Below are 24,509 nucleotides of genomic sequence, written 5' to 3' on the forward strand. Positions count from 1 at the left end.
GAAAACCAGGTGTGGGCAGTCACTGTGCCAGACCAGACTGTCACTATAGGAAGCTGAATGGTCCCCACCAAAGACAAGGACAGGAGCAGAGAAAGCTAGGACCACCTGCCCAGAAACAAAGCGTGGACGGAGGTCATGCTCAACAATTCACACACCCGTCCTCCATGAAGGACCCAGGATCCTACAGTGACATCACCTGCCCTCTGCAGAGGGCTGGCCTGGCCCCAGGTGCCCTAAGAAATGAGTCCCCCGCCATCCAGCTTAGAGGGGTGGGGCACAAGCCTCTAACCTGGGACTAACAGCCGCCCTCCACCAACTGCCCGATTAGAGCAGCCAGGACCTAAACACCCACGTGCCCCACGTCCGATATGTGCCCCCTAACGTCATTAACGTCCCCCGACCTCACCAGCCCCTTCCTCTGCTGTCACCAGCACCAACAGGCCTTCCACAAATGCAGCCTTGAGAAAGGGACCCATGGCCAGGATGAGAAGTTCCAGTGAGGGGCTTCTTCGGAGAGGCGCTAACTGTGTCCCGCCCTGAACACAACTCTCTCCCCAGGAGGGCTGTGGGCTGAAATCAGGGGCACCAGCAGAGGACGTGTGGTCAGCCCAGCACATGGGGCCGGCTGCGGCATCGGCCGCACAGCAGCTCCCCCGCCCCGAGCTTCCCCAAGGTGCCTGGGATCTGCGCCCCACACTTTTACTCAGTTGCCACAGGGCACCTCCCTGCCCTGGCACGTCCGTCAGTCCCGGAGCACAGTGAGGCCACCTGGGAGCAGACTGAGGGTGCAAGAGCTTCATGTTATAGAACAAGTTATAGTTGTTCTATAACAAGCTATATAACAAGCTGTGCTGACAAATTCAAACTGCCCAAAGAAAAGGATGCTTTTCCTCTAAAGCAAAAGGCAATGCATTTTCTACCAGCACGTTCAATAAAGCTTTGATGGGGTATCTGTCTGAATCGGGTGAGGGGCTTTCCCGTGGGGACTCCAGGCAAGCTGGAGGGATGGAGGGAACAGGGAGATGCCGCACACCCAGAATGACATTTCTAACCACGTCTACCTCTATCGTCCTCGCGTTCTTCTCCATTTCTGCCTGTAATTTCTCCTTCAGCTCGGCTGCAAGAAAAACATAAAAGCAGATGGGATCACAGAGTCTGACCACTTGGAGGGGAGAGGGCTGCCGGCACGCACAGGCCGCTCCACAGGAACACTCTGCAACACTCCCAGGACAACAGGGCATGTCTGTGAGGGAACATGAATTCCACGTGTGACATAACGAACGAATTATATTCCTGCCCAAAGCAAGGGCGGAGCCTTCCAGCCAGCCTGACAGCCACACAAGCTGGGGGGTCCCTGGGCACCTTAGACCCGAGTCCCCCTCTGGTCTGTCTGCCCCACACCAGCCCTCACGCACCCTGGGCCTGGAGTCCAGGCTCCCGCTGTGCCAGACTCCGGGCAAGGTATGGAAGACAGACAGGCAAAGACATTCTAGGACCCAGCAGCTCCCGAGCCCCAAGGAAGAACCACAAGAAAAGAGGTACCAGGTGTTGGGAGTGCAGAGGAGGGAGAAGGCTGGACCAGTGGGCGTGGCCTGACATGGACTGAGAGGTGTGCACACCTGGGGGTGTGGCACCAGGAAGAGAAGCAGGGACCTCAGGAAAAGGGCTGAGGCGCAGCTGGGGCCAGCCAAAGCCACATGTGGAAGGTGAGGGGCCTGAGCAAGCCCAGAGCTCAAGCAAAAGCCAGGCACCACCTCTGAGGGGAGGTCACAGGGGCCCAGGCCAAGGCAGAGCCTCACAGAGCAGAGGGTAGGCGTGTGCCCCTCTGTGTTCCCATCTCCAGGGGTGAGCATAGAGAAAACAGCATAGGAAAGGGCCCAACGTAAAACATGTTTTGTATTTTCAAAAATGAGCAGAAACGGGGGGACATAAAACTACTTATTTATGTTTATTCGAATCTACATGAAGAAACATGGGACGGTATCCCCAGAACCTGAGAAGACTGGCTCCCTCTGAATGCTGGGGGTGGGACTCGGAGGAGGAAGACTTTCAACACATCCAGGGCCACGCACGCTGCTTTCATTTTTCAAATGAAAAACTCAAGAAACAGGCAGATGAGCAGAGAAATGGGGATGACTGCTCATGGGCACAGGTTTCTTTCTGGGGGATGAATGTTCTAACCTTAGACTGTAGGGATGTTTGCATGACTCTGAAACGCACACTTTAAATGGGAGAATTGTATGGTATGTGAATTACAGCACAATCAAGCTGGTGTTTACAAAACTGTTTACGAAAGTAGTGACTAACAGAAAAGTAGGAAAAAAACATTAAAACATAAAATTATCTCTTAGATGTAAATAAAGAGCTCAGTCTAGGCCAGAGAACCACCAAAGGAAAAGGTGCCTAAGCCGTCCACCAGGCGCAACGTGGCCCCACTGGGAGCAGAGTGAGGAGCTTGTGGGATGTGGGGGTCTGTGTCCAGGAGCATCTGGGTCGGCCACAGACAGTCCCGTCAAAGAGGCGGACACAGAAACTTCCAGCACACAAGCAGATCACCTCCAACGACGCGACACCATTTCAGAAACGAACACAAGCCCACCGGACGCGCGGACAGAAGGCAAGGGGACAGCAGAGCCCCACAGCGCAGGAAGCACACCGCCCCACCCAGGACACAGACAGGGTCCTGCACGCGGCACTTGTGCGTGGGCAGGGAGATCTGGGTGGGACACGCCCCTGATGGGTGCCCCGCCTGCCTCCCCAAAACCAGCAGTAGGGGCCTGTATGTCGCCGACAAGTCATGGGGAAGCCCACGCCCGGCGTGCAGCCCCGTACCTGTCTCCCGGCTGCAGCGCTGCACCGTCTCCTCCCGCTCCCGCGCGTGCTGCCCCCTGGTCAGCTCGAGCTCCTGCTGCTGCCTGCTCCGCAGCAGGGCCAGCTCCTGGGCATGCCGACCGTTCAGCATGGCCCGCAGCTCCGTCAGCGCCGTCTCCTTCTCCTTCTGGAGGTTGGCCTGGGTCAGCTCCAGCTGCACCGTGTGCATGTTGCTCAGACTCAGGCGCAGCGCCTCCAGCTCCAGGGAAGGCACCGGCTGCAGGACAGACAGGGGCTTCTGGGCACTGGGGAAAGCAGCTGCACAGCTCACCTGCGCACCGGCACGCTGCCTGGCGTGGCCGTGTCTGCCAAGACGCTGCAGCAGCGACCCCCTCCCACCACCACCACAGGCTCTTACACCTGCTTTCCGAGCCTCGTGCTGTAACACCGGCCAGCTCCCCGCAGGACCTCAGGCAGCCCGGGCACAGCCTGGCAGCTCGCCAACCACCTAAAACTGCCACCCAATCCTATCCTGAAGCCCTGTAGCCCACATGTGCTCTCCCTCCACCTGAACCGCAGCTCTGCAGACGGCCGGGGCCGTTCCTCCTCGAGGACACAGGCCACACAAAGCCCGCGGCCACACAGGAGGCCCCAACCTCCCTTCAGGCAGGCTCCCCAGCCCATAGGCCCATCCTGGCTGGAGCCAGGTGAGCAGCCATTCCAGATGTTGCAAGACCCCCGTCGGAACCATGGGACGAGAACCAGAATACAGACAGGAGGAGGCTCGGGACAGTCACTGCCAACGAGGGCAAAATGTGAGGCCAAACAGGGCCCAGCAGTGGCTGAGTTAATGATCCCATCAGGAACCCCATGCTCCAGACCAGAGACAAGCAAGCTCTGTACTTCACTGCTCTGGAAGGTGGGCAGAGGAGACAAAGGAGACACTTCTGTGCCTAGCTAAGATATGGGGCATCTGTGCTCCTTCCGCTGCCCTGGGGAAAGGGGAGGAAGGTCAGGGTTCCAGGAAGCATACCTTATTCCCAGTTAACACAAACAGAAAAACACGTCTGGAACTTAGCACTTAAGGGACACCCAAAAAAGCATAAAAATAAAATGAATAAAGGGGAGTGCCTGGGTGGCTCAGTCGGTTAAGCGTCTGCCTTCGGCTCGGGTCATGATCCCAGGGTCCTGGGATCGAACCCCGCATCGGGCTCCTTGCTCTGCTCATGCTCTCTCTCTCTCTGTCAAATAAAATCTTTAAAAATGAAGAAATAAAAAAAGATAAAGGAGCGTAATAAGCAGAAACCATGGGAAAAGAACATGTGCCTCCAAAGAGGCCAGTAAGGAGCTCCAGCAGGACAGGGAAGCCACAGTGAGGTGCAGGGACGCGCACCAGCCCTCCCGCCGCGAGGGCGTGTCCAGAGCACCCTCTGCTTCCCGTAGGTGGCAGCCACCAGGGGAGTCGAATGTGCCTCCAGGACAGCCTGGCTCCGGCTTCTCTTCCTCGAGGCCCCTCACGGCCACGGAACCACCTGTGTTTAATGAGCAGGAGCGGCAGCTGACAGGGACACCGCCAGCAGTGCTGTGACTGGCACCTCCAGACCCACTGCCCCAGGCGTCCTCGCACGTCCCTCCCCCTGCCCTTTCAAAGGCCCCCCACACAGCAAGCCTGCAGCACACATCCATCCACTCTGTGACAAACCTCTCCTACCTGCAACCCTCCCAGACCCCGAAGCCCACTGGTGCAAATTACAGGGCGAGTGTGCAGGGATCGGCCACACCCCGAGGACCTGGAAGTGGGCCCGAGCATCCTGGGTCACCTGGGCCTGCAGCCGCACCTGCTGCATCTCTGTCGGCCGCTGGGGCTCCACGGCCACCTGCTGCTGTGCGCCGACCTCATCCTTCTGTCTTCTCATCAGTTCCGCAATTTCTAGTTTATATTCTTGCTCACAGTCCTAGAGGAGGAGCGCAAAGGACGTGACCCAGAGAATTCACATGAGGAAACAGTCACTAAAAACAATTACGACACACCAGAGAGAACTGAGCCCAGCAGTGTTCACGGCAGCACGACTCACAACTGCCAGAAGGTGGGAACAACCCAAGTGGCCACAGACAGGGGACGCATAAACACAATATGGAAAAGCCATCCAGGGGGGCATCACTCAGCCATAAGGAGAAGCTACGACGCTGATAACCTCCAAACGTCACACTCCGTGAGAGCAGCCAGACACATACTGTGTGGTGAGAATACGAAATGTTCAAACAGGCAAATCCACAGGGACAGAATGCCGGCTGGTGGGTGCCCGGGCTGCAAGGGCAGAGGAATGGGGAATGGCTGCTAATGGGCATGAGGTTCCTTGTCGGGTAATGAAAATGCTTTGGAATTAGACAGTTGTGATGGCTGCACAACAAAGTGATTGTATTAAAAACCACTGATATATATACTTTAAAATGGTGAATTTTGTATATGTGAATTATATCTCAATAAAAATAACTATGAAAGAACATTAAACCTGTTTAAGTGGCTGAGGGTAAAGTGGAAAACCCCAGAGAGAGGCCGCTGCAGGTGCTGATACTGGACAGCAGTGTGAGCTCCCCAGGCTGTCTCTGGGGATACTTACGGGAGGGAAAATGTACGTAAGTGATACTTACAGGAGGGAAAATGTACATAAAATGCCTGGAAGTGGTGGGTGCCAAAAAAAGCTGAATGAACCTGAAGATGTAAATTTGAAACATTTTACAGCTAGTAAATCAGCAAAAGTTGGTGATAATATTGATCCTCAATGTCACCAAGGTCAAGGGGAAACAACCAAACACTGTCAATGACAGAAAAGTTGGTGTAACTTTTTCTTACGAGCTATTCTGACAACATATGTCAAAAGCCATAGAAAATGTTTCTTTTTTTTTTTTTTTTTAAGATTTTTATTTATTTTTTAGAGAGCGAGCGAGAGAGAAACAGCATGAGAGGGGAGAGGGTCAGAGGGAGAAGCAGGCTCCCCGCTGAGCGGGGAGCCCGATGTGGGACTCGATCCCAGGATCCTCAGGGATCATGACCTGAGCCGAAGGCAGACGTTTAACCATCTGAGCCACCCAGGCGCCCGAAAATGTTTCTGTCTTAATATTCCCAACTTTGGGGGCACCTGGAAGGCTCAGTCAGTTAAGCATCAGACTCTTGGTCTCAGCTCAGGTCTTGAGCTCAGAGGCGTGAGTTCAAACCCCACGCTAGGCTCTGTGCTGGGCTCAGAGCCTACTTAAAAAAAATTTCCCAACTCTGGGAACATTTTCAACATCACCAATCCAAAGGGAAAAGAAAAGCTACAGGCCCTCTGTGAGCATCCCAGTCTCCCCTACCCCCCCAAGCCCCCACCCCACACGGGCCACGCCCCTCCCGCAGCAGGCCACTACAGCTGCAAGCCTCCCAGCTTCCCCTGTGTGACAGCCCAGATCTTTCTCTGGGGCTTGTCTACAAGGCACCTTAGACTCAAAGCGAACCGAATTTTCCCGTCCAAGCTAGGGCTCCTCCAACATTATCCACCTCAGTTAACAGCACCCCCAAACCCTCACAGTGCTCCTACTCCTGCCTCCCCTTACAGCAACCCCACAGCAGCCCAAGGCCGGTCCTGGCATCCCTCCATTCCCATGAGGGCAGCTGACTGGCCCCCATGGTCACTCGGCCTAATGTGAGGTCACTGGCTTGGAGACCAGATGATGCATTCAGAAAACAAATTCAACCTTGTCACTCCCTTGAAAGACTCAGTGCACCTGCTGCCCTTGGGGGCAGTCCCTCCTGCTGTCCCACCTGGCACTTGCCTCCTGCACCAGGGAGGCCCCTGCGACCTTGGACCAGCTCTGCCTCCCCTCCTTTCGCTCCTCTGGGACCTTCCCAGCCCTGATCCCCCACCCCTGCAGAGGCTCCCACTGCTCCCTGCACATGTCAGTGATGCCCAGGAAGCACTCAGCACTGCTGGGAAGACGCACCCACAAGTACCCCTCTATCTATGAGGGCCCACAACGTGGAGGCAAACTGTTCCAAGGGGAGTGTCAGAGCCCATTAAATATCATTACAGATGCTTCATCAAATTAAAGGGCTTTTGCCAATGGTAAAAGGTAATGTAGGAATGTCCAGTTTTAAAGATAAACCGCAGAATCTTAAAACATTTTTGCTACAAACATCAGAATTGTTGGATAAAATGTAACAAAAGTGACTCTAAATGTTCTAAGGGAGGGAACAGCCCAGGTGCCAGATAGGAGGGATGTGGAACGTAAAACGATCTAGGGAGACAGGGACACGTGGGAGCACCACACGCTCCCAGAATCGGTGGCTTTGCTGGGAGGGCGGTTAGAAATGAGACTGTCGGGCACAGCCAGGTGTCCTGAAGGCCTGTGCGGCAGGATAGGACGCGTATCCTCACTGCCCGAGTGCGGGAAGGCCAGGGAGCTCACCCATCTCCAAATGAGGAGGCAGAGGAGGCGAGGTGGGGGCGTCTCTCCTGATAAATTAAAACCCAGGCCTGCTCATCATACTTGTTGACAAATTTATATATGCCATGGGATGCAGAAATCCCCAAGCAAAGAAACTGACCTAAAAATAAGTCCTAGCAAGGGCACCTGGGTGGCTCAGTCGGTTAAGCATCTGCCTTCAGCTCACGGACCTGGGATCGAGCCTCAACCTCAGGCTCCCTGCTCAGCGGAGAGCCTGCTTCTCCCTCTCCCTCTGCCTGCCGCTCTGCCTACTTGTGCTCTATCAAATAAATAAAATCTTAAAAAAAAAAAATCCGTCCTAGCAAAGGGCTATTCCCGGGACACCAATCGGATACAAATCTGGGACCCATTTGGAGGGGCTCACACAAGCCAGGACACAGATATTCTCAGGGAAACCACGCAAACACCTCACTAAAAGTGAGCACACAACAGGCTACTACAGGAAGGGTAACAGGTACCTGAAAAGACCTTCGGCAGCACCCACAATGGTCCCCACACAGGTGTGCAACTCAAAATAACCCCAAGCCATACAGTTAACTTACAGTGAAGAACTGACCACACCTCTAAATACTGGGCAAAATTCAGACCAATTTGCTCATAAAAAGATACAGTTACACTTAAAACAAAAGCAGCCTCAAAGTATCTCTAGGAAACGTTACATAATACAAAATGATATCACTGTCTTTAAGAAATCCAAACAGAATGTCTTGAAATACAGACAGCAAAGACAAAATCAACAACTCAACAGACAGATTTAAGAGCAGATGACACACACACGAACAGAGTCAGTAAAGGAAGAGATAACCCCGATGAAATCTTTCAGGGTAACCAAAAGAAGGAAAGTACAGAAAACAAGATGGGACAAGTGTATACAGAGGAGCTCTGAAAACCTTCCCTGGAATTTCAGGCCCTGGAGAAAGAAGGGCCAGACGCTATGCATGGAGAAACTGCCTGGAGATTTTCTAGAAGCAACAGAAGCGAAAGGTATCAGCCACAGACCGAGAAAGACCCCATGATCCATGTCGCTCTAGTAAAAGAACAGAAGTGCACATCCAGGCCTACTAAAGTAAAACTGCAGAACAGCAAATAGGAAGTCTGCAAAGCAGCGGTGGCAAAAGAACGGCGGACCAACAGCTGACACAGAAGCCAGGGCAGAGCTGGACAAACACCCAGCACGTGACACACCAACCACCAACCTGAATGTCCATACCAGTTGGACTATCTTTCAGGAACAAAGGGAAAAAACCAAAAATACATTCTGGAAAACATCACCTGGGGGCAATGGCATAAGAAGGGTCTTGCTACAGGAAATACTAACACGTGTTCTGCAGACAGAAGGAGCGTGGCCCCACCGCGGAAGAAAAGGAATAAAGGATGAAGAAGACGGAACTACGATACTAACCCTAAACAAGAACTGACCACTAAAAAATAAGTAATTCCTTACATCATAATCACAAACAATGTGGAGGCAAGGACATTGTCCTTCACTAGATAAGCAGACCAACAGGCACGTCCATGCAATAAAGCAATGAAGAGAAGGGAGCTCTGATGTAGAAACAGCTTGCGTGAATCTTACATTTGTTTTGCTACGATTCAAAAGTCAGACCCAAAAGGCTATATATTCTAGGATTCCAACTGTACCACAGAAAAGGCAAAAGTACAGAAGAGAAACAGGTGGGCAGTCACCAGGGGCCGGGGAGGGAGGGAAGGCTGACAGCAAGGGGTGCACAGGGAAACTTGCAGGGGTGGAGCCGTTCTGTGAGGAGTCCTGTGGTGCTGGACTGGAGTCGGGGATGGCAGGATGCACGCAAGCTTACTTTAATACATGTACATACAGACAGATACATACAGAATTAACTACAGACCCGTGTGTGCACACGGACTAGTGTGCATACGCACCCGCTGAGCGACCTAGAAGCAGTGACCATACCCAGTGCCCAGGTCTTGGTTTCTACCACCATCAAATAAAAGGAACCAGGGCCCCCTGAAGAAATGGGTGACTCAGAACTGAAGCAGGGAGAGCACAAGATGAGCCTGAAGAAAGCCAGAATGTGCTTATAAGACAAAGGATGGGGCATGTCACCAGGACACAGGGGCCAGACTAAAAAAGCTCCCAATGGCGAGAGCTGGAATACCTGAAGCAACAAAAGAGATAAAACGTAGTTTGAAATTATAACACAAAGTATAACATAAATACACATGAGCCCATACGGATATAAATACGTGATTAAATTAATGGGGACGAAGAGGCACATCTTCCTTACAAAAGAATTACAAACAGAATGTGTCGTTACTCTTCCCTGCAGGAGGCAGCACATAATTTCCCTCCCTTGAAGTGTGTGCTGGACTCAGTGACTCACTTTCAAAGAGGAGAGTGTGCAAAAGGGGAAACCCGGCTGACCCTGCCGGGTAGAAGGAGATTACAAGGGCACATCGCCTCTGTGGTCAAATCCCTAACTTGAGTCTAATAATGAAAAAGCATCAGAGAAACCCAAACTGAGGGACAGTCCCCAAAGTAACTGACCAGTGCTATTCAAAATGGTCACCAGAAACTAAGACACCGTCAGAGGCCCGAGGAGACGAAGCAGGAAAGACAACTAAAAGCAATGTGGTGTCCTGGGAGGGGTCCCAGACAGGAAAAGCTCTTAGTGGGAAAACTGGTGAAACCCAAGCAAGTCTATTCAGTTAACAGTAATGTTGCAGAGTTTATGCCTTAGCTTTGACAAATGTGCCGTGTGTCTAAAACGCTAACGATGGGAAAGTGGGGTGAGGGATACACAGGAAGGGTCTGTACTAGCTCGGCAGCTTTTCTGTAAATCTGTAACTATTCCTGAATTAAAAGTTTATTTAAACCAATGAATAGCTGGATAAATAGAAGAATGAATGAATTGTGTGGTTAAAAATTATTTTTAAAAAAAGGAATGCAGGGGCGCCTGGGTGGAGCGTGCAATTCTTGATCTCGGGGTCGTGAGTTCAAGCCCCACAATGGGCACAGAGTTTACTTAAACAAAAAGGAATGTGACACTCATTAGGATGGCTACTATAAAAAAGAGAAAACAGGTGTTGGTGAGGACGTGCACTGTTGGTGGAAATGTAGAATGAGGCAGCCACTGTGGAAAACAGTACGGAGGTTCCTCAAAAATTAAAATTAGAATTACCATCTGATTTAGCAATTCCACTTCTTGACATACACCCAAAAGACTTGAAAGCAGAGTCTCAAAGAGGCATCTGCACATCTTATCTGCAGCAGCATTACTCACAATAACTAAAACATGGAAGAGACTCAAGCATCCACCGTCAAATGAATGGATTACCAAAAAGTGGTCTAACCATACGAAGGAATATTACTCAGCCTTAAAAAGGAAGAAAACTTTGTCACAAGCTACAACACAGACGAACCGTGAGGATATCATGCTAAGTGAAGTAAGCCAGTCATAAAAAACCCAATTACATGATTCCACTTATGTGAGGTATCTAGAAGAGTCAAAATCAGAGACAGAAAGTAGAATGGTGGCTGCCAGGGGCTGGGGGAGGGGGAATGGGGACTTACGTTTAAAGCCAACAGAGTTTCAGCTTTACAGTATGACAGAAGCTATGGAGATGGACGGTGGTGATGGTCGCAAAACATTATGAATGCATTTAATACAATTGGGCTGTGCACGTAAAAATGGTTAAGGAGTGCCTGGCTGGCTCAGTCGGTTAAGCACCCGACTCTTGGTTTTGGCTCAGGTCATGATCTTGGGGTCTTGAGATGGAGCCCCTTGTCAGGCTCTGCGCTCAGCGGGCAGTCTGCTTGAGATTCTCTCCCTCTCCCTCTGTCCCTCCACCCTGCTCGTGCATGCCCTCTAAAATAAATAAGTCTCTAAAAAAATAGTTAAGATGGTAAATTTTAAGGTAAGTGTATTTTATAATTAAAAAATAACAAAAACATACACCAAGGGACTTATAAATGGAGTTTAAGTATTCTAAGATCCTGTACTTTCGAAGACTGAAGGTACTGATTAAATTTAGACATAGAAAGGTATAAATGTTGCATGTAATAAGCTCACCATTAAAAGAATAGAAACTGAATATATTACTTTAAAATGCATAAAGGAAGAATTAAAAAAAAATCCTCATAAAAAATAATCCAAAGCCCTGCCCCTGCAAAAGGAGAAAAAAGGAAACAAAACAAACAGAAAGCCTAAATTAAATGAAACATAAGCTCAAACACATCGGTGATTACATTAGACGTAAATGAATTATACTATCCGCTAAAAAGACAAAGACTGTCAGAATAATTTTTAAAAAATCAACCCCCCACTGTTTAGCAGGACATACATCTAAAACACAAGGATGCAAAGATGTTGGAAGGGAAAGGGAAAAAAAACACCAGCACCATGTCTGATCCATTTATACAAAGTCTAAAGCATAACTGCCACAGAAATCAGGATGGAGTTGACTTCAGGGTTAAGGGAAGACAGTAGCAGGTCCGGCACTTCCTGTGTCTTACCTGCAGGAGGATCATGTGGTATTTACTGCATACTTGTTAGGCTGTGTGTACACTTGTGTAATTTCTACTTTTCCACGTACATGCTGTATGTCACAGGGATTATTTTTTGTTTTTGTGCCACAGTTCAAAACAAGTATAAAAACATGTATTTAAAGGTGAGCTTTGTGGACCCCACCAGAGATCATTTTTCCAGGCCCTGCCTATGATCTAGATCTCACCTGCAATAATGCAAATTAAAAACCAAACTTGCTCACTGCCTAAAGTAATGTGGACTGAGTCCAGCTAGGATCCAATGTTTAAAATATAGAATTTTAACACAACAGTTGGAAACCGATCAATTCAGCATCTAATAAATTTCCTTCCAAATGCTAAAACAAAATAAATTAATAAAAATAATTAATCCAACACATGTGGAGTTCATGCCAAGTCCTGTGGCAGAAACTGGGACACATACATACAACTGATTATGAGAGAAATGAAGGCCAGGCCCAGGAAACACACTGCAACAATAGGGAAATGGGTCAATGAGGGAAGGCAGACATGACCACTATCCTCAGTGCATGAAAGGCAACCTTCTCTTCAACATCTGGAAGGAAAGATCAAAAGTCCCAAGGAAGGGAGATTTGGGCTCCATCAGAAGGGTCTCCAGAAAGAGTTTCTGTGCAAGGGCAACACCAAGGAAGTGAGGCCTGCAGGGGAAGCTCTGTACCTAGCTATCCTTGCTCTAAGCTTCTACTCTTGAAGGGACAGGGTCCTTCAGATACTGAGTCCTCTCTCTGGTTTGGATTTCTACCACAATAGGGAGAAATCCTCTGACAAGAAACATACTTTAACAGAGGACCCTGAAGAATACCTCTGTGAGAGATGGGAGAGAATACCCCAGGTTGCTCCAGATGGTCGCCATCCAGCTTCTGCTGTGGCTGCTCCAAGTGCCCTGTCCTCTCTCCACTGAGGTCCTCCAACTAAGAGGGGAAGGGCCAGAGAAGAGCATTTACAGCAACATCCAGAGCTGCAACCTCAGGCCTTCCTGCCCACACATCCAAATGCCCACATCAATTCCATTCCTACCTGTTCAGAATGCACTTTCCTCCATAAACAATTCTCAATCTCTAAACATTTTTTATGCAACTCATTTTCCTAATGATGTTGCTGCCCCTTTACTTTTTAAGATTTTATTTATTCATTTGTGGGGTGGGGAAGGGCAGAGGGGGAAGGAGAGGGACAAGCAGACTCCATGCTAAGTGCAGAACCTGACACGGGGCTCAGTCCCATGACCTGAGCTGAAACCAAGAGCTGGATACTTAACCACCTGAGCCACCCAGGCACCCTGCTGCTCTTCTAGTTAATGAATTCTGCTTCCTTATTTCACTGTGTGCATGGCACTTAAATTACTAAATTTTAGTTTCTCAATAAATGTTAACCTTTCAGACACATGCATATTTCCTAAGCTCTTTTAAGTTCAAATATTTCATCTTCAGGATTTTCCGTTTTTAGATAAATTTTTTCCTTAGTAATGTGTAGAAACAGTATTTTTAGTTTCTTTTTGGAAATCATCTCAGGGGTGCCTGGGGGGTTCAGTCAGTGAAGCATCTGCTCAGGTCATGATCCCGGGGTCCTGGGATCGAGTCCCGCGTCAGGCTCCTTGCTCAGCGGGGAGCCTGCTTCTCCCTCTGCCTCTGCTGCTCCCCCTGCTTGTGTGCATGCCCTCTCTCTCTCGTTCTTTCTCTCTGACAAATAAATAAAATCTGGAAAAAAAAAAAAGAAAAGAAAAAGAAATCATCTCAAACTTGAGTTTAAAGTTTCCCAATGAAATTATCCCTGATGGCTTTTCTGCCCATGAATTCACAGTAATTCTGGGCTTTTAATCTGCTGTGCAAAATGAGTTGATAATGACTCTGCAAAAAAGTTGGGTGATGTCTAAAGATAATCTATGTTTGAAATGTGAAATCAAAGGCAGCATTCCACACCTAAATCTCTCTCATGCCTTTGTGGTCATTAACCACAGCATCACCTTAACTCTGCGTATGCATCAGGGTCTGCTGGACCCAACTGTAATTGTTTCTTTTTTAGGCAGTTATAACTACGTGAAAGGACTAATACTTCCTAAATTTTCTCTTATGGGTCTTCTAAAGCACAATGAAAAAAATTTACTTACTTCTTTAAAAAAAAGAATAAAACATATTTTATTTTGTAATTACTACATGGGTCCACTAGACCCTTGTGTATATTTAAGATGCCAGATAGCTCTGAGCAATCTTGTTCTCCTCTATCACGATGCCACTTCATCATCCTAAGGATTATTTCATCATACTCAACAGTTTTTCCCACCTATGCTAACAACAGCCCAAATACTGAGAAAACAAGAGAAAGGAGCTGTCTAAAGGACAAGGAGGCAATGCAATGAAGTCACCACCCTTTTGTTTTCCTAATCACTGGAGACCATCCCTGCAGCCTGTCTCCAGCATGACAATTCATTAAGAACTTTTCATTTTCCTCCCAAAATGGCAATGAGAAGAAAACTGACAGTGAAGATTTTCACAATCATCAAATGAATTAAAAGATGAATGCAAAGAGGGCAGCACTTGAGGCCAAGGATGACAGCAAAACTGACAGTAAAAATGAAGTCTCAGATTACGATAATCAATTTTCTCAAAATCAGGAATCAGTAAGTGAACAAAACAATATATCTGAAGAGAAAGAGGAAGCATGGTAGTCTCATCCAGTTGGTCACTCACATGAAGGATTCCAATTCATGGTATTTTACATCAAGAACCTCCACCATCCTACTTTGCTAAAAGCGTATCAATACTCTTTCATTTTTTATCTTTATGTGCCAAAATTTACTTGATATTAAGAGGTGTCAAAATTGTTAATATCATTTTAACTTACAGCTTCATTTTTTTTTTTTTTAAGATTTATTCATCGAGAGACAGAGAGAGAAAGGGAGGGGCAAATGGGGAGTGAGAGAGACAAGCAGACTCCATGCTGTGCACAGAGCCTGATACGGGGCTTGATCTCATGATGCTGAGATCATGACCCAAGTCAAAATCAAGAGTCGTATGCTTAACCGACGGATCAACCCAGGAGTCCCTTTACTGCTTTATTCTTACTCCTGTAAATTACTTGTGAAACTTAAAAAGTAAAGAGGGTCCACTGGACCCACCAGATGATAAATGGTGGCAATCCACACAACTTGGAGTTGGAAGAGTTCTGGAACATACTTCCTAAACCTCCTACAGCCGTACATTTTAAATCTTCAAATACAAGTTTTTGTGAAGGTGATTTTCCTCTGAAATTCTTGACCTCCGAGCAATTTTTGGATGGTTCTTTTACAAGAAATGGCATGTACTTACTCTGTTCCCCACATAACTGAAAGATCAAATACTGCTTTCTGCCATTTCTCAGTTAAGTGCCAGAATGGAGATGACTATTGCAGTGATTAAAATATCTTTTCATCATGCACTCCACTTAAATTGTGAGGGAAGATGGCTAGATCCTGAACATTTACCGTAAGTCCTTTTGCAAGTCTATCTTTACTTATAACCTCCTGAAAAAACTCAAATCTTAAAGTTGCTTACAAACATGCTTTATTTATATATTCTTAGAATTCGACATTTCCGCTCAGATTAGCAATTTACTTCCTTTACCCTAAGGATTTAGAATGTTTATCTGAAAGAGTGTATCAAAATTATGATATGTAAACTTCTACAAATTAACTTTCGTTAAAGAATTTTCATGTTAGGCTGCATTTTCCAGCTGTCTGCTATTTCCAATTTTTTTAGTCTTTTGGTCTTAAAACTAAAACACTCAACATAAAAAAGAGCTTAGACACTGAGTTAACTGACAGAATTATTTCACCCAGCTTAGCAGGTTTCCTTACACAACAAGCCCACCCACCACTGGAGGGTGGCCCTGCCTAGGGTATCATCCTGGGACTGCCTCAGCAGAGGAGACCACAAGGGAAACAACCAAGTGCCAACTGGGCTTTTTCCACTTCAGGCACTGTTCCTCCTAGGCTGTTTTCCAGTTATTTTCCTAGATCTAAAGAGCATTAAAGTCACAAGTGTCTCACATAAAGTATACTTTTAAAACCAAACTAAGAGGGGCGCCTGGGTGGCTCATTCATTAAGCGTCTGCCTTCGGCTCAGGTCATGATCCCAGGGTCCTGGGATCCAGCCCCGCATCGGGCTCCCTGCTCCGCGGGAAGCCTGCTTCTCCCTCTCCCACCCCCCCTGCTTGTGTTCCCTCTCTCGCTGTCTCTCTCTGTCAAATAAATAAATAAAATCTTAAAAAATAAAATAAACCAAACTAAGAAATTTATTATATGTTGGAAAACGTTACTATTTCTCACACACCCACATTCATCTCATCTTATGCTATTCAATAAGCTCATTAAACGCCCGTAGAAGTGAAACTTCTAAAAAGCTCCATATGGGCCAAGTACAACAAAGACACCTTTAGTCGTGTTCAGAGACCAGCTCTGACATGAAGGTTCTACAGGGGCACCAACAGACACGCAGGGAAGACAGCGGTCTGCGCTGGGCTTGTAAGAGTGAATCTTTCCTGGAAGTTTACTTTCCAGAAGATCATTCTTCTAAATACAAAATTATTCCTGTCTTAGTGCCCACAATTAGATTAGAGACACAGTAAATCCTCAAGAACTATCATTATCTTACAATGAATATAAAAAAACTTTGCTTTTCTGATTGAACTCATGATGTACAACTCTATGACAAGAAAGCCAAAATATCTGCTTCTTACAGCACCAAGGCCATATGCATAATTATAAAGTGGCCTCATCAAGAAATCTAATGCATAACTCAGCATACAGGAGGAAGATAATGATGACTCCATCCTACACATGCTTTTTTTAAAGGCTATTTTATTTTTCTTTTAAAGATTTTATTTATTTATTTGACAGAGAGAGAGAGAGAGCACAAGCAGGGGGAATGGCAGGCAGTGGGAGAGGGAGAAGCAGACTTCCCACTGAGCAGGGAGCCCGATGTGGGGCTTGATCTCAAGACCCTGAGATCACGACCTGAGCCAAAGTCAGACACTTAACTGACTGGGTCACCCAGGTGCCCAAGATTTATTTTTAAGTCATCTCTATACCCATTGTGGGGCTTGAACTTAAAACCCCAAGACCGAGTTGCATGCCCTACCAACTGAGCCAGCCAGGCGCACTCCTAACATGCTACTTTACCTATTCACATAAAAATTTTAAAATAAGCGTGTAATTAAAAATAACTTGTCGTGAAAAATAATAGAAATTTGAAAAATTGTGAATGAAGGTAAAGTCACACACAGAGAAAAGCCAGTAAGCTTGACCGCATATGTATTTTAAAGCCTGGGTATCAATGATCTGTGTATCTATCTCAAGAAGCTAGAAAAACAATAAAATTATAACCAAACATAATTTAAAATAAGAAACTACATACAGTAAGAGCAAAAACTAAACAAATATAAATATGGTATATAAAAGAATAAAGGCTATACGTAATTTTTTTAAAGATTTACTTATTTGAGAGCAAGCGAGCACACACACATAGGGCTCAATCCCATGACTTATGGGATCATAACCTGAGCTGAAACCAAGAGTCAGACTCTCAACTGATTAAGCCACCCAGGCGCCCCTATAGTTAATTTTTTATAAGAATAATAAGGATTAACTTCTGGCGAGACTAATAAAGGCACAAATACTCACCTTTAAAAAATGAAAAGGGTCAACAATATCGATGCCACGGCCACTAAAAAGAATATTCCTATGAAAAAATTAATGACAAAAACTGGAAGTTCTGATGAAAACACAAATTCTGAGGAAAACATTAGTGAATAGTCTGATAACTACCAAATAAATGGAGTCCGTAATTAAAAGCCTTCCTACAAATAAAACCTCGGTCCCCAGTCTTCACCATCCCACACGGCTCATCCACAGACCTCTTGGCTCATCAGATAAGGCCAGCACTGACAAGGAGGGAAAGGTACAGGTCACAATACCATAAAAATATGGGCTCTTTCTGAAGCAACTGAGATGATTATATGACTCTTCTCTGTTAATGAATCCTACTAATCTCTTGGAACGTCTGACCAGTCTTGCAGGACACTAAAATACACTTCACTTGGGGCGCCTGGGTGGCTCAGTCAGTTAAGCCTCCAACTCTTGATTTCGGCTCAGGTTGTGACGTGAGGGTCATGAGGTCAAGCCCCGTGTCAGGCTCCATGCTCTGCACTGAGTCTGCTTGTCCCTCTCCGCATGATCCTCCCCCGACTCACTTGCTTGCTCTCTCAAATAAATAAAATCTTAAAAAACAAACACTCCACTCCACCAAACTGTTAATGTAGAGGAAAAACAAAACAAAAACGACTGTCAATACCAATTGCAGATGTTATGGGACAAGTAAAACTTACATGTCACTACTAAAAATATAAACTAAACAACTGTTTTACATAGTTCAACATACACATGTTGAACACATACATGTGTAATGATCCAATAATTACCTATAGCCTCAATGAAAACATGTACACATGTACACCAAGAGACTTGTATAAGAATGTACACAGCAAATGCCAAATAACAGTGGAGCAAATGGATGGAAGTACATCCATACAGTGAAATACTATACAACAACAAAGATGAACAAACTACAGCTCTTAACATGGATGAACCTCATAAACAAGACACTGGATAAAAAGATCTAGACTCAAGACATGCATACTCATTATTTCATTTATTAAAGTTCAAAAATCAGGGGTACCTGGCTGGCTCAGTTGGTAAGGCATACAACTCTTCATCTTGGGGTCGTGAGTTCAAGCCCCACACTGGGTACAGAGATTACTTAAATAGACAAAACTTCAAAAAAAAAATTCAAAAATCAGGAAAATAAAAGTCAAGGTACTCAATACACAAAAAGTAACTTGAGATGAATCATAGATTTAAACATAGAAAGCAGAACCATAAACTTTTCAAAAGACATAGAAAAATAACTTCACAATCTCAGGGCTAAGAGAAATTTTTTTGACAGGACATAAAAAGTACTAACCACAGGAAAAACTGATAAATTCAACTTCATCAAAGCAAGCAAGACTGAGGAAAAATATTCACAGTACATATATCTAACATATGACAGATATGAAGAATATTAAGAATTCCTACAAATCAGGGCACCTGAATGGCACAGTTAAGTGTACAACTCTTGGTTTCAGCTCAGGTCGTGATCTTAGGGTCATGAGATCAAGCCATGCGACTGGCTCCTCACCATACGGAGTCTGCTTAAGACTCCCTCTTCCTCTCCCCCTGCCCCTCTCCTACCCCTCCCCACCTCAAATAAACAAATCTTAAAAAAAAAAAAAAAGAATTCCTGCAAATCAACAATGAAAAAAAATTTTTTTCAAAAGTCAAATGCTTACCAAAACAAAAGCTAAACCAGCAAAGTCCAGACACTCAACAATGTTAACACTGACAATGCTTGACATCCAATCAAAAATTATTAAACATGCCAAAAGGTGGGAAATGTGACCCATAACTAAAAAAAAATCAGTCCAATGGAAATATATCCAAAAATGACAGAGATGATAGAATTAGCAGACAAGGACATTAAAATAGCTATTACATTGATAACCAGTATTTAAAGGAAAACATGAACACGATGAGGAGTGAAAAATAATAAAAATACCTGAAACGGATTAACAGAGTAGATATTGCCAAAGAAAAGATCAGTTACTTGAAGACAGAGCAATAGAAGCTTATCTAAAAAGAAGCACAGAGAGACACAGACTGGAAAAAAAAATTTAATAAGTAAATAAAGCAAAGTCTAAACGACCCACAGGATAACACTAAACAATTTGCAGTATATAAATTCAAGGTCACAGAGGGAGAGGGATGGGAGGAAACAGAAACAGTATTTGAAGAAATGGCCAAAAATTTTCCAAATTCCAAAGTTCCATTAAGGTCAACAAATCCCAAGCAGTATAAACACAAAGGAAACCTCCCTAGGCTCATCATAATGAAACAGGTGGAAACTAGAAATAAAAACAAAAGTTTTTAAAAGTACCCCCAAAACGGGTGCCTGGGTGGCTCAGTCATTAAGCGTCTGCCTTCGGCTTGGGTCATGATCCCAGGGTCCTGGGATCAAGCCCCGCATCGGGCTCCCTGCTCTGTGGGGAGCCTACTTCTCCTTCTGCCTGCAGCTGCCCCTGCTTGCGCTTGCTCACTCTGACAAATAAATAAATAAAATCTTTTTAAAAAATTAAAAAATGAGTAAAGGACCTCAAGAGACATTTCTCTGAAGATATACAAAAGACCACCAGGTACGGGGCACCTGGGTGGCTCAGTCATTAGGCATCTGCCTTCGGCTCAGATCACGATCCCAGGCTCCTGGGATCGAGCCCCGCATCGGGCTCCCTGCTCCATGGGAAGTCTGCTTTTCCCTCTCCCACTCCCCCTGCTTGTGTTCCCTCTCTTGCTGTCAAATAAATAAAATCTTTAAAAAATAAAAAAATAAATAAAAGTACCCCAAAAAAAGAAAGAAAAGACTCTGCAGAAAGAGGAATGAAGAATGACAGCAGATATCTTCAGAAATTATGTAGGCCCAAAGACCATGGGAACACAAGGTAAATGTACTGCAAAAACAAAACTATCAACTTCAAATTCTACATCCAGTAAAAATTTCTTACAAATATAAAGTCAAAACAAAGTCATGTTCAGACAAACAACAACAAAAACCAAGAAAATTCATCAGCAGACCTGCACTACCAAAAAAACTGTTGAAAGGAAGTTCTTCAGGCTAAGGAAAAATGATACATGATGAAAAATGGGGTCAACACCAACAAACAAAAGCCCTGGAATTGGCAAATATGTTGGTAATCATAAAAAACTACTTCTCATTTTTCTTAGATAATGAACTATTTGTTTATTTGTGTTTAAGGAGGCTCCAGAGCCAACATGGAGTCCAACGTGGGACTTGAACTCACGACCCTATCTTCCATACCTGAGCTAAGATCAAGAGTCGGATGCTTAAACTGCTGTGATGTGATTGCCAGGATACTGTAAGTGAAAAAAACAAGATACAGAAAAGTATGTAAAGTATCCTGCCACTAAAGAAATAGATGGTGAGGAATATATGCACATATTTGCTTCTATTTTTAGAAATATGACAATAAGCAAGCAACTAAATAGTTACCTAGAAAACAAGGAAAGAAATAGTATGTAAGGAACAGGCATATATTAGTCAAACCATCTAAATATACTTTGACTTTATAGATTTAATTTTGGAACGGCGTTGATGTTTTACACAATTGTAAAGCTAAAACAAATGAAAAAAAATCCCTAAAACATGAAGAGAAAATAAAACAAATGAATATAAATATATTAAGTTCCCAGCTTAATCACATAAAGCAAAACTATTTCAAGTGACTTTAAAAGAAAGTAATTTGCACATCACTGTGGAAAATACCTAAAGGACAAAAAACGCAAAGATATCACATGGTTATGGATAATGCTGGTATTTTAAAACTATATGTAGAGAAAAGCAACTGGGTAATTATGTTCATGTTAGAAACATATGTTTTTTGGTTTTTTTGGTTTTTTTTTTTAAAGATTTTATTTTATTTATTTGACACAGAGAGAGAGAGACAGCTAGAGAGGGAACACAAGCAGGGGGAGTGGGAGAGGGAGAAGCAGGCTCCCGGCCGAGCAGAGAGCCTGATGTGGGGCTCGATCCCAGGACGCTGGGATCATGACCTGAGCCGAAGGCAGACGCTTAATGACTGAGCCACCCAGGCGCCCCTAGAAACATACGTTTTTAATGTTAGAAATTTCAAACTTAAGTAGAATCGTAACCTATTAATCTGAAAATGTCAGTATGAACTCATAAACTATAAAACAAAACCCTAACTATTCACTGACATGACCTAGAAACAATGAAACCCCTAATGTCCAGATCATGTTTCTGAATACTATTTCCCACTAGGAGGAGCCAGGAGTTGTGGAGAAATGGCTGGAGCAGGAAATGTACAAGCTGACCCGCAACATTTTTTTCCCAAAAGCAAGGCTGCCCTCATAGTTCTGACTGTGGAGGGTCAAACTAAGGATGCTCTCCCCGGTCAAAGATGGGAAAATCTGAGCAGCACAGTAACAGACGCATGAGGTGCTCATGACACATCACTGAAAACAGGCAAATTTACAGTGATGCTCAAGAAAACCATTTCACTGGTCACATCTGGAGAAGTGTAGCCCAGGGAAATGAGTAACTTTTTTAAACCGGTGGCTAAAGGGAAAGAATGAAGCATTTTCCCTGCCTTCCCAATGCAAACTGGACCTCGGGGTAACCAAATAACCGATAAAGGGAAGTTCTCCTTATAGAATATGACAATCAGTAAGGAAAGAATGGCAGAACTGAAATATTAGTATTTTGTGCTCACTGGTGAAGTAACAGTTCTAGGCAATAACCCACACTGGCTACCAAAACCTGAGATAAAAAGTTCACAAGGACCTTTGACGTGGACAAGCGTGCAGACTGGGCCTAAAGCCACTGGTAACCGTAACACCACAAGAGACCACCAGGCACTGTATGCTTTCTGACAGAAGTGCACAGTTACAAAATATTCTTGCCATTAAACGACTAGCATAACTCCTAACTCTAGGAAACAAACTGAGGGTTGCTGGAGGGGATGGGGGTAGGGGGTCGGGTAACTGGGTGGTGGGCGGGCATGAAGGAGGGCACGTGATGGAATGAGTGGCGGGTGTTGTATGCAACTGATGAGTCACTGATCTCTACCGCTAAAACCAGTAATACACAATATGTTAACTAAATTGACTTTAAATAAAATTTTGAAAGGAAAATTAATTTAAAAAAACCCAACTACCATAATCTGATCAAGCCTCTAATCTAGACTGAAGTACCAGTTTATAGAAACTATACACCAGAGGTACAGGGTGCCAGAGGACCCTTTCCAACAACCCACAGGGATGCAAACAACAAAATCCAAAATATGGTCAATTCTTCAAGATGAACAACAGATTACTTTAACAACTACATTACAAAGTTCAGTCGGGGGCGGGGAGGGGTAGTGTACAGATCAAGGGAATTGAATGCCCTTGTGGAACTTCAGGCTTCTGGAAACCGTAAGAACAGACGTCTGAGAACGGGTAGGAATAACATCTGATGATTACATTTTTAGCTTATGATTACCATTAGCTCATTAAAGTAACAACTCTGAAAAAAAACCTTTGTCAGATGCCTGACCACTGCCCACCATTTTAAGAGCCAGGAGACATAAAGAGGAGTGTCTCTCTCCCTCGTCTGTAGCCACCGAGACTGCAGAAGAATTCTGCAGCCGAGAAGGTCAGATAAGCAGAACTGCTGGGCAGGGGAAGCCCTCACATGGAAAGTTAGTGCAGGATCCTTGCTGGCATTCACAGACAACACATGTGGTAAGCAAAAAAAAAAAAATTTAAGTAGGCTCCACACCCAGCATGGAGCCCAACACAGGGCTTGAACTCACAATACTGAGATCAAGACCTGAGCTGAGATCGAGACGCGGACTCTTATCCCACTGAACCACCCAGGCGCCCCTGTAAGCAAAATCTTGATTGAATGAGCATGCACGTCTTTCTAGAGAAAGAGCCCACATATTTCATCAGCTTCTGGGTTTAAAATACTGCTTGAAGTAGAAAATTACTACTTGTAGTAACAGTTATAAGTAAAAAACCAAAATGCTATGCCATGGTGACTGTATAAAAGCAGATCCCTGGCCACACCTCCCTCCCTGTCCACAGGTGAGGACAGAAACACGTCTGCACCACTGTCCCCCCAGGCCCCTCAAATGGCTGAGATAACTCAGAATTAACTCAACTTCCCTTCCCCACGCAGCGAAAACCAGGTCACAGCCATCAGTGTCTCCTCCAAAAGTGGCATGAAGCTACAGGCAAAGGTCTCGGCTGGCAGGACCCCTCACCAGGAGTCACAGTCACCCCAGGAGCACAGGGGGCATGGGCAGGACTGCCCAGGAAACAACAACCCCGCCCTAGGCAACTGAACTCCTTCTGCACACAGGAGCCGGAGGACGCCCACCAGCACGGCTGTGCCTGCTCTTCTGGCCCACCACTCCCGACACTGACCCCGCCCCAGGCCTTCCCACAGGCCAGTCACACCCCAGCGAGAGGTGGGGGAGGTAACAGCTCAGATGCATCAAAATGAATCCACGACTAGGAGGTAACACCTAGCCTGGATCCACGACTGAGAAGGTAATGCCTAGCCTGGATCCACGACTGAGGAGGTAACACCTAGCCTGGATCCTTGACGTAGAAGATATCACCTAGCCTGGATCCATGACTTAGGAGGTAATGCCTAGCCTGGATCCATGACTAAGAGGTAACGCCTAGCCTGGATCCACGACCAGGAGGTAACGCCTAGCCCAGATCCACGACTTAGGAGGTAACGCCTAGCCTGGATCCTCAACGTAGAAGGTATCACCTAGCCTGGATCCACGACTTAGGAGGTGATGACTAGCCTGGATCCATGACTAAGAGGTAATGCCTAGCCTGGATCCACGACATAGAAGGTATCGCCTAGCCTGGATCCATGACTAGCAGGTAACGCCTAACCTGGATCCACGACATAGAAGGTATCGCCTAGCCTGGATCCACAACGTAGGAGGTAACGCCTAGCCTGGATTCACAACGTAGGAGGTAACGCCTAGCCTGGATCCACAACGTAGGAGG

At 45.7% G+C, this 24,509-nt stretch overlaps 1 protein-coding gene across 1 annotated transcript in view; it reads right to left on the bottom strand.

The window, feature by feature from the left end:
• PCNT (pericentrin) overlaps nt 1–24,509 on the bottom strand; it is a 143,667-nt gene that overhangs the window by 108,687 nt on the left and 10,471 nt on the right. The window contains 3 exon segments of the mRNA XM_044918911.1: nt 1,062–1,117; nt 2,833–3,088; nt 4,632–4,766. Coding sequence (XP_044774846.1) covers nt 1,062–1,117; nt 2,833–3,088; nt 4,632–4,766 — 447 coding nt within the window.

This window comes from Neomonachus schauinslandi, chromosome 1 (assembly GCF_002201575.2).
Source record: "Neomonachus schauinslandi chromosome 1, ASM220157v2, whole genome shotgun sequence".
NCBI lineage: Eukaryota > Metazoa > Chordata > Mammalia > Carnivora > Phocidae > Neomonachus > Neomonachus schauinslandi.